General features: G+C 34.0%; 1 protein-coding gene across 2 annotated transcripts in view; it reads left to right on the top strand.

The window, feature by feature from the left end:
- The first annotated feature begins 6 nt into the window (after nucleotides 1-6).
- Nucleotides 7-13,956, top strand: part of LOC110033143 (mitogen-activated protein kinase kinase kinase 5-like) — a 34,835-nt gene continuing 20,885 nt past the window's right edge. Inside the window, exons 1-6 of one of the 2 annotated variants that reach the window (XM_020737030.1) lie at nucleotides 7-66; nucleotides 955-1,590; nucleotides 1,682-1,769; nucleotides 2,368-2,430; nucleotides 2,516-2,679; nucleotides 7,213-7,288. In XM_020737030.1, the coding sequence (XP_020592689.1) occupies nucleotides 26-66; nucleotides 955-1,590; nucleotides 1,682-1,769; nucleotides 2,368-2,430; nucleotides 2,516-2,679; nucleotides 7,213-7,288 (1,068 nt within the window). In that variant the 5' untranslated portion in view covers nucleotides 7-25. Of the gene's footprint in view, nucleotides 67-951; nucleotides 1,591-1,681; nucleotides 1,770-2,367; nucleotides 2,431-2,515; nucleotides 2,680-7,212; nucleotides 7,289-13,956 lie in introns of both variants that reach the window. The other variant, XM_020737029.1, reaches the window with a different exon arrangement.

Below are 13,956 nucleotides of genomic sequence, written 5' to 3'. Positions count from 1 at the left end.
GGTGGATTGCCCGCCTGTAGTTGGGATGGAGATGAACGGGGAGAGGCTTACGGCTACATCTGGGAGGTATGAGGTTTTTGCTTTTCTGGTACTTTTGATTGATACTTAGTTGACTTTACATTGTTACTACTCCATGTCCTATCCCTTGTTTTTCTCATTAGTTGTAATAATTTTGGGCATTTGTTGTAATCTGGGAATGAAATTTTGGCTTTAATGGGTAAAAAGGGTTGAATGTTAGAGTTTTATCGATTGACATCACTGCTAGGGAAAGATTCTTCTACTGAGAGGGAGGGAGGGAGGGAGGGAGTTTTATTTGTTGGCGGTGTTACTTTTTTTTTGGTGAAAGCCTGGGAGTAGTTTAAAATAACGAAGAAGAATCTCTTGCTTAATGCTGTAGAATCAAGCAGAGCATCGAATTGTTTATAAAAGTTCTATCTTTATTTATATTTTTCCCTTAAAAGTTTGGAAGTCCTTGGTTTTGAAGAATTTGAAATTGATTGATTGGGACATGGCCTCAGTTGTCCAAGATATGGTAGCCTAGAATTCTATCAAATGCTGTGTTTATGATTTAACTGTTGCTATTTAGCGCCGGTTTATCTGTTGATGTAAGAGAAGCTCTATGACCTTATGCTCTAATAAAAAAAAGTATTTTTAACTTTGCTGAATTAGTGATTAGCTATAGAAGCTGTTCTACTCTTTCATCTTTTATCTATTGATACCTTGGTACCTTTGATGTTACTAAATTTGGTTGACAAGTTTAGTTTACCTCCATCCCACTTTTATTAGTTTTATAGTGAAATGCTAGGGAAACAAAAGTTGCAACTTTTGTTTCATTCTTTTGTTTACTAATTACGAGCATTAGTGCAGGTGAGGCTTTTGTTTAATTCATTATTTGAAAGGACCTCCTTATGACATTGACGAATTCTTATTGTACTCCATATGAAATTGCAGCAGATCAGCTTTCCCTAGCACTCGGAAGAGTCCAGAGCCTTTTGATACACCGGCAAAGAGAAATAATTTCAGTAATCATCGGAAGGCGATTCATGATCCAAAGTCTGCTGAAAGTATAACCTTTAGGTTAAGTATACCTGCTAAAAGTGCTCCTACAAGCAGCTTCTCAAGTCCTGTGCGTAGTCCACAACGATTGAGTAATGTAGATGTATTCCCTTCAACCAGCGGTTCTTTGCAAGGGCTTCAGGCTTTTTCTGCTCCTGAGGTCCCTTCTATGGATATAATGACAGGAATGTCTCCCCAAACTTCACCTGAGAAACATCATGGCAGTCCTGATATATCACCATTGTATAGTCCAACAATCAAAAGTCCAATTCCGAAGTCAAAAAATCCAAGTGCATCTCAATCTCCTCTTCATCCTAAGATGTATTTGGAGAATTCTAATGCATGGAATGACAATAATATGAATTTGAATGTCCACCCACTGCCTCTACCTCCTGGACCTGCTGTCTTGCCACAGTCTACCTTTACTCATCAAAATCCAATTCAAAATGAAGGTGCTGCAATGACAAACCAATGGCAGAAGCAAAGACTGATTGGCAGTGGTACTTTTGGGAATGTTTATAGGGCCACCAACAGGTGAGTGAGTGAGCTTCCTGATGGATACTCTGTGGGTTTTCTTATTATTTTTTTCTCTTTCTTCATGAATTTTGTGTTTGATCTTAAACAGGCATACTGGTGCTCTATGTGCAATGAAAGAAGTAAATATAATCCCTGACGACCCTAAATCTGCTGAATGTTTGAAACAACTGGAACAGGTTAGCCCTTCATGCTGTATTCAGATCCTCAGATGCATGTTGCTAATGCATTCTTAATTTGCTTTACCAATATTAAATGGCACAAAAAAGCTTGTTTGCACTCAATAAGATCTATGTTATTCACAGATGATGGTCAATGCAATGAAGGTGACATTCAGTGACTATGAGCAAACCTTTTTTAAACTAATGATTAAATGCAGTAAATGGAAAACAACACAAGATGCAGATTTGAAATCTTTTTACATTAGTGTAGTTATCATGCTTCTGCCTTGTGACCATATTTTTTGTCTCTTTCGTAATTTTAGCTTTGAGATTGTTTTGGAGTTGTAACTTATTTGTTTGGGTTTGTTCGATATACCTATGCTTGAAGCTTAAAGTATATTTCTATTTTATGTTGCTTGTTATTAAACTTTCCTCGGAACATGATGGTAAATAAATTTATGTTTAGGCATGCTATTGAAGTTAAATTGTGAGCCTTTGTGAATTTTAATATTCCTTTCACACTTCCTGATTTATTTCTGCCTAAAAAATGGATGCCCTGATTAGTGATGAATTTTCTATCCATGGAAACCTACTCATTGATAAGCTTCCCCTGCAGGAAATCAAAGTTCTTAGTAAATTGAAACATCCAAACATTGTGCAATATTATGGAAGTGAATTGGTGAGTTTTCTTATAGCCCTTGTGATGCTTTGATATTTGCCGATGTATGTTAGGGCAGTTTGATGCGTTTTAATATTTAATGCAGACTGAGGATCAATTTTTCATATACCTGGAGTATGTTTACCCTGGTTCAATTAACAAGTATGTTCAAGAGCACTGTGGAGCTATGACAGAATCTGTTGTTCGCAATTTCACTCGTCATATTCTCACTGGGTTGGCATTCTTGCATAGTACAAATAACATCCACAGGTTGCTACTAACACTTAGAATTCATTTTTAGGGATTTGGGTTTATGTTTCTGCATTGCTACGTTGGCAACAACTTGTCAGAATGTCTTCTATATCAAAATTTCTATCTTGTCATTTTCTTAATTGTCATAATACTTCATGACTTTTCTTTAGGTTACATTTTGTAATAAATGTGTGTTTGAGTACTTTGACCAGATGCCTTCTTTGACCAGATGCCTTTCAGGATGATTTTTTTTTTTTTGGTTAATTTCCCGCACTGTGCTTGTTTTGAACACTACCTGCTTAAACAAACTGCTGCCCTAAATCAATTTTTGGTTCTTTAACCTTATGATAGTTACAAGATCTTCATGAATGATACAATATAACAACTAAAGGAAAAGTCACCTGCAAATATATCTTTTTGTGAATTTGTATTCTTCATTGCACTACTTCCACGCCAAAAAACTTATTTTATTAAACTGCTCTTATATATTGCTTTTAATACATGACGCTTATAATATTCACGGGATTTTCAAGAATAATACACCATAATGACTGAAGGAAAAGTGTAATACAATTTCTTTTTTTATAATTAACATCGATTTAATTGACCAGATAGCATCACAACATAACAATATTCAAGTAGATAATACAGATTTGGCAAATCTGATGAACACAAACTACAGGCAATCAAAGATCTCTGTTTGCGCAATTAGGGGACTAAAATTTTGAGAGTTGAAGCATAACTCAAGATTTTACAGTAAAAATTTCTGTTATCATTTTGTTGACCATTTTTACTTTATGCCTTCATCGTATAAAATGTTGTGAGCGATTAAAAGAAAATAATGGATCTTTTTTGTTATGTTTATCTTTTGGATTGGCTACTAATGACATAAATTTGTGATCTTTGAGATTTGTTGAGATATTTGATTGGTTGCTTAGTAATTCTTTTGGTGTTTTGTTATGTGTTTACAGATGTGCATAGTGCCGTGATTTTTGGCTAATCATGACTCGTTTTTTGAAATGATAATGACCTATGCCTTGTTTAAGGGGTTTTGTTTTTGAAATGATAATTACCTATGCCTTGTTTAAGGGTTTTCTTGCCACAAATGATTTTTCTCTACCAATTCTAGTATCTCGTTTTGTTCTAATTCGATTATATATTAAACTGGTAGACATGAATATTGATAATGATAGTATCCTGTTGATCATTCTGGACTTTTGATATCGTGAGTGTTGAAAAGGGAAGCATTCATAGTACTAAAAGAACCAAGGAATAAGCATATCTAAGAGATTGAGAAGATGAGATGATTACATGTCTCAAAATGGAGGCAAAAGCTTAGAGAGAGAGAGAGAGAGTCAAGATTAGGAGGTGGTGATGAAAAGTCATATTTTTTCTCCATAAATCATATTTAAGTATAGTCTAACGTAATGATGAGTGGAGCAATGATTTCGATAAAATTGACATTTTTACTGTTTAGGAGAGTATGTTGAAGGAGAACTAAAAAGGTAAAGAGATTGAAGGAGAGAGTTAAATAAATAGTATTGTAATCATAGTCGATAATTGAGATTCATGGTGGAGTTTTAATCATTCTATTCTTGATAAGGGAAGAATTTGATGTAAAGGAAGAATATGGTGTAAAAGAAAAACGTATGAGAGAAAGAGATAAGGGGGGTTGAGAAGATATGACGAATGATTTTCTCAAAGAAAGGGAGTTCTAAGGTAGAGTTTAAAAAAGCATAAAAGATTCCTATGGTTTAGGCGAGGAAGGAATTTATCTTGAGTGGAGAATGAATGATATGACAAGCAGGGTAGCAGTAATAGAAATCATGGTGGAGTTTTTATCTTTCAATTGTTGAGAAGGGATGAACATGGCATTAAGGAAGAACCTATGAGGTAAAGAGAAAAGAGAGGATGTTGAGAAGATTAGAAGAAAGAATTTCTCAAATGTAATCAAGTGGCTGGGTGAGAAAAGTGTAAAAAAAGTCTTTTGACAAAGATACGAAATGAATTAATCCCTAAAGTGGAGTTTAAAACTAGAACATATTTTTTATTTATTATTAACTATTTTAATTAAAATCGAAGGCTTACTATCTATTATTTTAGCATTAAATATTTGAACTTATAATTTTATTAAAATTAAAGTAATGAAGATAATTTCAAAATAATAACCGACTATTTTATCCTTAAATTAAGCCAAAATTAAAGGAAAACAACTTAAAATATTTGACAAGATTCAAATATACTAAGAAAAATAAGATCCAATGCTAATAATTTGAAGCAACCATCTTGCATTACATAATGAGTCCCATTATTTGTAAATAGTAATCATAATTTTTTTTAATATTTTAATCCCATGAACATTAAAATGAAAATATATTTATTAACATGATAAATAATTATGTTTCTGTTGATAACCATCAAATTAGCAAAGAGTACAAATAACATAAAATAAATAATTAAGCCTAACTATATGGACATACAATAGAGATAACTAGCTAGAAGCAAGCTTCTTGTGTTGTGTCAATTTCCGAGGCTACAAGGAGCTTTGCCTTGGAGAATTGAAATATTATTAGCAGAAAACTTGCCTTTGACTTACCATTTAGCCAGCGAGGTCCATCTTGAATAATTGAGGCAAAATAAAATGTGTCTTGAAGTATGGGTGGGGAAAGAGAATTATATCCTAAAGCAAAAGAGATGATTGAAAAAGATCAATACTTCATCCAGCAGCACAGAAAAGGGGCTCTCATTCTAGATTATTAAGAGTGCTATCATTTGCTTTGGAAGATCGTCTTTAATATAAAGTTTTACCTGATGGGGAGATCTAATGCACTATTTTTGTATAGCTAACTGAAAGATTACCTTCTTTTTTTCATTTATTCTCATAGTATGTCAGTTTGATTTGTTAGATTGGGAGGTTTAGAGATTTTAACCAAGTTTGATGGGTCAAGTTGGTTGCATAAAACTGTGAAGGCAAAATTGAAGGGAAATCAGAATGTAAGTCTTAGACAAAATTTGCTTTAAAAGTTTTGAATTTCAAATTTGAAATTAAATTTCCATTCTAAATTTAAATGAAAGATCAGTTTAAAATCTTTGGACGAATTTAGGAAGTATTCTATGAAGGGAATTATGAAAAACATTGTGGATAGAATAGTTGGTTAAAATGGGGAAGAAAAAATAATATGGTTGTAACTCAATTTCATGCGTTTTAAAATTTAAATTTAGTTTTTTTTCTTTCTTTTTCAAATTCAAATGGAGGACATTTAATATGAAATGATGTAAACTAATGCAATACTAATGAAGATTGTGGTGGAATTTTTATATCTTGACTGTTTGAAAGCGTTGGTTCTGGTACATATAAAGATTTAGGGAGATGACAAGGATGAAGAGATTGGTGATGAATGAATTTCCTAAAGGATTAAGAAAGAAAGGACCCATAGGTTAGGAGAAAGAGAATTGAACCCTTAAAGAGTGAAAAAGAAAGCTATACCTTTATTTCATAATTAGATTTTCACTAATTATAATCTAAAACTTACTATTTGTGATAGTAACCACATTTTTGTTAGATGACCTGATTAACAAAATAATACAAGCATGTCCAAAATCTATGATAACAAATGACATATCTATTGATTCAATTAAGACTCCATATTGACAACCATAAGTAGGAATCTTGCACTTCACATAGTTAAATTCACTTCATTTATTGCTCGTCAGATTTACAGTCATCCAAAGTTTTCCTGAGATATTAGTTATGTACAAATCAAAATTATTTACTTATTCAAGTTCTGAATGTACTTTTATAGATCCAAAACACCGATAAATGATTCATGGCTCTCTCAAATCCCAAGAGAAAAGAAATGATATTAATGTCCATATATTCAAGCTAATATCTAACACTTTTTGCTCTGGTTTTTGTTTTATCTTTTTTGATGATGTGAATGTGTTATTTACTCTCTCATATTCAGCCTTGAGGAAATTTTTTCTCATCAAGTTAAAGAACAAAAAGCAATGAGAAGTTGGTAAAAAAGATTATTTTTACTGACAAATTATCAAATACATGGATAAGTGAATAGCACATTTTTGGAATACTATGCACCCACATAAGTTAAGCAACCACTCTATGTTCTTTGAAATGCCTAACCGGAAAATAATATTCAAGAAAAGTTGATTGGATTTTGTCATTAAGAGTATCAAATCATTCCTTCCATGTCATATGTTTTGCTGAAGTGTATTCCTTTTAAGTTGGGCTTTGTTCAGCTGAGTTTTCAGTGTATTAATGGAGATTCCGTTACTGAAACTGGTTAGCTATAGCTGAAATTAGGATTTGTATTGGTTCCATTTGTTATAAAGCTATTATTTCCCATTTTATCATTTCTGCAGAACTTTTTTAGTGCCTTCTGTGTCTGTTGCAATGCCAGCTGTATGAACAACTTGATGACATAAATTTATCCAATTCCTTCAATTTTTCATTGTTATTATTTTGCATGAATAACTGTTTCGACGTCACAAATCAGGATTTGAAGTATGCATTTACTCATTTGTTTCTTGCAGAGATATCAAAGGGGCGAATTTACTTGTTGATGTTAATGGTGTGGTAAAACTTGCTGATTTTGGGATGGCGAAACATGTGAGTTGGGTATTTTGGAATTGTTAAGTGATCAATTATGCTGCTGTATAGAGTTACTTGGTTTAATTTTTGACAAATTGTTCAGTTCAGTTATTTTTTATGCAATGGCAAATCAGATTGAAGGACATTTAAAATACAATTCATTTGTTTATCGCTCTAGCGCTTTTAATGCTGTAGTATTTTTGCTATTATGGTTTTTGGCATGTGCGTTTAGATTGCCTGGATATTAATATGGACCTTTATAACTTGGAATTGCCTCGTCCATTGTGCAAATAATTTACATTTTTTAACTTTTTTAGTCACTGTTCAAGTCAATCTGGACTTATTTGGAATACTTTGTAATAGAAGAACTTTGCCAATTCACACAACTAATATCTACATGTGAATGCTGATTTACTCAGATAATTATGGACATTTATATTTATTTCCATAAATTTTGCGATAGAAGCTGTTGATGCTTTTACGAATATGAGTTTTGAGTGAATCCTTGTTAGTCAACTGCTTTGTATCCATTTATATGGCTTTGATTGTTTGGTTTACTGCGCTGAAACTTTATTGTTTTGTTGAAATTAAAAATAAAAACTTCTTGTTCTTGGTGGAATTTAATTGTGTTTAATTAAAATTTATGACATTAGGATAAAGATTTGAGGATTCTGAGAAATTATTTATTTTAGGTCTGTTGGATTTATAAATAAGACCCCTGAGGCATAGAAAACACTTCAATTATAGAATTGTTGAGTTAAATTTTGTTCTTTCAATTTTTTTTTGAGTATTATTGGATGTGGATAAAAGCACTTTGCAAATCTTGATGACAACTTCTGAGGGATGATTTTTATTTTTTTTTTACCATCATGAGGCTTGAATCTTTCAAACGGGGGGTTATATCCTCGTTTATTCTTCTAAATCTTTAGTAATTAATTTGTATGCAGGAGTGAGATTTTGCACGCTTGATGCGTCGGTTTTCTTTTCATGATGTCAACACTCATTGTTGTCTTGTTTTATATTTATTCTTAGATTTTTTGTAGAATTTTATATTTTCACTACTTTTAAATTATGGTCTGGAATAAATGATATATGTTTTCTAATTTTGCATAAAAAATTATTTCCTTGCTTTTAGAAGTTTGGAAACTATGAATTATCATCTTATGCGCGTTTATTCATGCATCTCATTCTAGGTTTTTGCAAACTTAGGCCCAAAGTTATTTTACATCGAATTGGTATCAACGCTAAAATCACATCTAGATCAGTAAATGAACCATTAAATGTATGGGATTTTTATTACTTAGTAAAACCAATTAAAGTGCTAACAAAGTAAAATCACATGAACACTAAAATAAATGAGGTTAAAGTTTGGCTTAATACTTTGTAAACTAAGCAATTCTCTCGCAAGAATGGGATAGTGAATCTAGTTTTTGAAGAACCCTTTGACAATATTGCTAGGAGAGGAGAAACTCACCATAAATAATCATGATTCTAAAAATAGATTGATACATGATTTTTTTTTTTATGATATCGTCAAGTTTTTTTTTTTTTTTTTAATATACCACCTTGTGTTGTCCAATTTTGCTTGATAATTTTCCTTGCCTTTTCTTTATTTGTTGAGCTTTTGTTGCTAGGTTTTTTAAGTATCATCACAAGTAGGGTTGTAAACGAGCCGAGCCTGAGCGAGCTGAGGCTGGCTCATGTTCGGCTCGTTAGAAATTGGCTCATGTTCGAAATTGGCTCGTGTTCGACATGGCTCGTGAACAGTGTGTTCGTGTTCGGCTCGAAAAACTTATTCATGTTAGTGTTCGGCTCGAAATTAGCTCGGTTGAATATAAAATTATTATAATAATTGAATTTTTAAATAAAATTAAAATTATAATTTATATTATTTAATTTTATGAATATTAATTATGTGTGTGTATTTATATATTGATTCAATTGCTAAGAAGATACTATAATTTATAAGAAGATAGCCTTGTAAGAAGATAACAATTGAATCAGAGCTATGTTGGGGTTAAAACCTCTTTAGCATCATAAGGAATCCGAGTAGGGATTTTGATGAGTTGATTTGTCTTATATTATTTAGCTGCTTTTTATATGCTTTGAACTATGATTTGGATCATATGATTTTAGTTTTTTTTTGTGTTAATTTTGATAGATCTGTTTTCAACGTGTATTCTATTTTTATGAATTTTTAGAAAAGAAATTGCTACTTAGCATGATCAGTTAGTAGATCCGAGTGCCACGACGAGATCTCCAAGAAGAGTAGGAGCACTGTGGAATTGTAGGGCCGAAAAGGATATGCTAAGTGTGTTCAGGAACTTATCCTAAAGAGTTTATAAATTTATTTTACATCTGAAACTTAGATCTATTAAAATTACATTAAAATACTAAGATTTGTGAGAAAAATCATAACGTTAAGGTATATAAGGATAGCATTTCAAGGTATGGACAAGCCAAGCAAAACAATTTATCAATTTTTTGAAAGGTGAACTCAGGATACTTATTTTTCATATTGATTTCTATTCCTAACGTTGCTTGATCGTTATGAATGATTAGAAACAATCTTATTCTTCTACTGATTATAAACTAACTCTTTCTGCTACTGATTCATTAGAACCGCCTGCTCTTGGCTTTGTGATTCCTTCCGACGCTCGTCAAAGTATATTATCTACTTTAAGTGCGATAATAAAGCAGAATAATACTTTGATTCAACTACTTCTAAAGGTCTCTGATAGACTCTTTACTTTAGAAGATAAAATTAAACAAATTCAACAAAAAGCACCCGAGAGTGAGAAAATTGTTGAAACTTCCATCTCTGCTTTACAAAAGCAACTCAAATATCTATCTCTTGGTGAGCCTTCCAAAACATCCAAGACTACTCGTCCAAAAGGCCAACCGTTTGTTTTTCAAAATCCAAAAACTATTTTTCAAAAAGAAAAACAAAAATATATTTAAGATGGCCTCCACCTCAAGAAATTCATCTTTTCGTACTACAACTTCTTCCTTCCTATCCCGTCAGTACGAAATACAAACCCTACCTCTTACCTCTTCCACATCTAATATCGATGACCAGATCCGAGACTATCGAATGAGATTGCGTATTGCATATGAGATTCAACGGAGATTGCCTAGACGCCATTCCTACCATAGTACTCTGGAAAGTCAACTTGATACGGAGCGTTAACTCCAAATTTCTTAAAGAAGACAAACAAATCTTGTTCCTGCGGAAACACTCTATGAGGATGGTTGGTCCACAACCAGGCATAGGGTATATCAACACTATTCGGAAGAGTGAATTCTTGCAGTTGAAGATATGCATATCAACTTGCCTTTCATTAGGTAGCAATCTTACCAACGCCTAGTCCAAGAAGGGATGCAACACATCCACTTAGGACTTATTATGATCAGAATTCATACACTACACAGGCGTGATGATGGGACAACTGCTCTTATTGTCCTTAGAGACACTAGATGGCGTTCCGACGTGTCTATCATTGGAACTATGGAAATAGATTTATCTAAAGGAACTCAGCTCGTTTATATTACGCCAGACATGTTATTATCAGTCCATGATTTTCTAAATCATATTGAGTTGTTGGTATTGAATCACGGCTGTCAGGACTGGCAAGGAGGAGAATCCAACCTCCTGATTACAAGAGCACTTGTGGCCAGATTAACAAATACAAGCCATGTCGGGTTTAGATATAACGTAAATGGTGTTACTGACTACTTGGCCACGCATGGAATTGTTGCAATTCCAAGTCAAAAACAGTCAATCCGGTAGCTTCAAGGACTGTATTGGAATCTGAAGCCTTCAGATTCAATTGTTGTCCAGATCCCACAACAACAGCGTACACATCAAAGGATATACGGTACTATTCGTCTGTCTTTTTTAGAATACGCTGCCATAGCACCACCACCGGTACCTCGGTATTCATCTCAAGATGAAGGACTTGAAGAAGAAGCAATATGCATGGCATATGAAGATGGCCCCATATCGGACCAAGAACACAATAATACCGAAGCCATCTGGGACGAATCTCCAGATGATAAAGAAGATACGAATGCTGCTGATGATCCGTTTTCATTATTTATATATATAAATCAGCTTAATATGATGAATTAAATTCATCCGCAAAAGTTAGTGGGGAAGAGACCTCTCCCCTCCTAAATTTTGATTATCCTTCATTCGAACCACCAAAAATTTCAGAAACTCCATCACATCTTATCCATACTCCTAAAACTCTACCATCCAATTCTAGCCATACACCTAACATCGAAACTTGTTATCCAAATATCGAAGATCAGCTCACAGAGCTTGATTATCCACGCTTGAGGAAAATAACTGCAAAGGCAGACAATGCTTATGCATCTGTCTCGTAATCTTACTTTCCTCCAAACGAGCCTGTCATGGGTCTTGTAATGTACCCACCAGCCGCTACAGGTTCACAAGCGGACCCATCCTCAAATAGCTTTCAGAGATTGAGGTTCAGAGCATCAGACTTAAAAAAAAAAAACATACCAGCAGAACATGTGGACGCTGCCGTCCACAATAAACACTCGTGGAGTAATGCTTGTTCTGCCAGATGAATTCTCGTTATATGATGACGTTATATCAAGGTGGGAGTTTATCACCCTGAATCTTATCAATGATAAACAATTTGTGGACAACAAATCAAATGTGTTGTTTATCGAAAATTTACTAGAAGTTGAGAAGAAAATTTGGATTCAATGGCGAATGACTTTTGAAGAGGAGTACGTAGCTTTAATCAACATAGCAGACGATCCACAAAACGTACTCTCTGCTATTCAAAGAGTATCTTTGCTAGAAGATCCATATCAGGGTTCTACGGATGAGCAAAATCGAGCATACCTGTACCTAGAAAGGCTAACATGTTCTGAAATCAAGAACTTGTTCGAATACATAAACGATTACAAGGTCCTAGCGGCAAAATCTGGGCGAATGTATATTAGCCCGGAATTATCTGACAAGTTCTTTCGAAAAATGCCCCCGATCATCGGGAACGAGATCGAGGAAACCTTCAAAAGAAAACATCCAGGCAACGCTGTGGGAGTGATGCCAAGAATAAGGTTTACATATCAGTATCTAGCTGACCTATGTAAACGAGCCACTGTACAAAGAGGAATTAAAGACCTCTCTGTGTGTAAGAAGATACCAGTTTCTGGATTCTATAATCAGCACAAGAGATATGATTTGCGCAAATCCAAGAACTACAAGGGCAAACCACATGATTCGCATGTGCGTGTGGTTAAAAACAAAAATAAGACCAAATCTACGAAATGTCGTTGTTACATATGTGCCGATGAAGGTCATTTCGCCAAAGAATGCAAGAGAAAAAGCGAAAATATGGCTAGGGCGGCCATATTAAACAACCTCGAACTTCCAGACGACTATGACGTTCTGTCAGTAGATCTTAACGAGGAATCATCAAATGCAATTTGCTCTGTATCCGAGGGTGAAGAAGCCAATACTCTCATACATGTTCGTAAAGCCTTGGAAAATTATCCGGTAGAAGAATTTGGCTTTATGATGAAAGAAGATTACAGTTGGCGTTGTTCTATCAAGTTGAAGGATGAGCAGGAGAAGTGTTTTCATTAGTGGGAACACAACAAACCAATCAAGGGTCAGTATTCTCGGTGTTCATATTGTTTTATAATTACAAATACCAATATGAGGATACATTGCACAACTTGCAAATTAACGACATGCCCGTCGCGTGCCAAATTTTATTTAGAAATAATTGTGCAAAAGGAATTATCCTTGTTACAATTTCAATCCAAGGATAATCTGATACATGAATTGGTAAAATACACTGAGCATCAGCTCGAAGAGAATAGGAGGCTGAAGGAGGAGATTCAGCAAAAACTTGAGCAGCAACTTGTCGACGACACGCAAGATTTGGCCCTGCACGACAAAAGATAAAGGATCGTCACATTTGAAGACGAAGATGAAATTATTGAAGAAGAAAATGGCCTGATAATGTTCAGTGAGGCATTAAAAGAACAAGCGCACAAAATGCCAAAACGAATGATCAATAAGCTGTTCAACTTGATCATTACCTTCGAAATTCCCGGCATTGAAAGGTTTCAACTTAAAGCAATTCTGGACATGGGTGCAACTTCCTGTTGTGCTAGCATTGACGTTGTCCCGAAAGAAGTTCTTGAGGATCTCAATTACCAAGTGTCTTTCAGTGGAGTGAACTCAACAAATTCCTGCAAAAAAATGAAAGACGGTAAAATGTACATCTCTTAGCACAATTTTAGAATACCCCACATCTACTGCATGAAGATTGAGGTGAATGATGGCATCCAAATGCTAATTGGCTGCAATTTTATCAGAAACATGCACGGATGAATGCACATTGAAGGAAATATTGTTACATTTTACAAAGAGATCACTCATGTCCCCACAACAATAGATGTAGAAGTCTCCGCGAAACAAATACCAAAGCTGGAAATTGACTACGACTTCTACACAGAGCTGCAACCAGAATACTTTTTCTCAAATATTCTTTCCAAAGAGAATCCGTTTATAAAAAAAATTTAAATCCATTTTTCAGAGATTGCAAAACAGTGGATACATTGGGGAAAATCCACAGAAGCTTTGGTCGAAAAACAAAGTTACATGTAAAATTGAAATAATCAATCCTGATCTTACG

This window comes from Phalaenopsis equestris, unplaced genomic scaffold (assembly GCF_001263595.1).
Source record: "Phalaenopsis equestris unplaced genomic scaffold, ASM126359v1 Scaffold001098, whole genome shotgun sequence".
Lineage (NCBI taxonomy): Eukaryota > Viridiplantae > Streptophyta > Magnoliopsida > Asparagales > Orchidaceae > Phalaenopsis > Phalaenopsis equestris.
The sequence above is the reverse complement of the archived record's forward strand: the minus strand, read 5'-3'. Positions and strand labels throughout refer to the sequence as shown.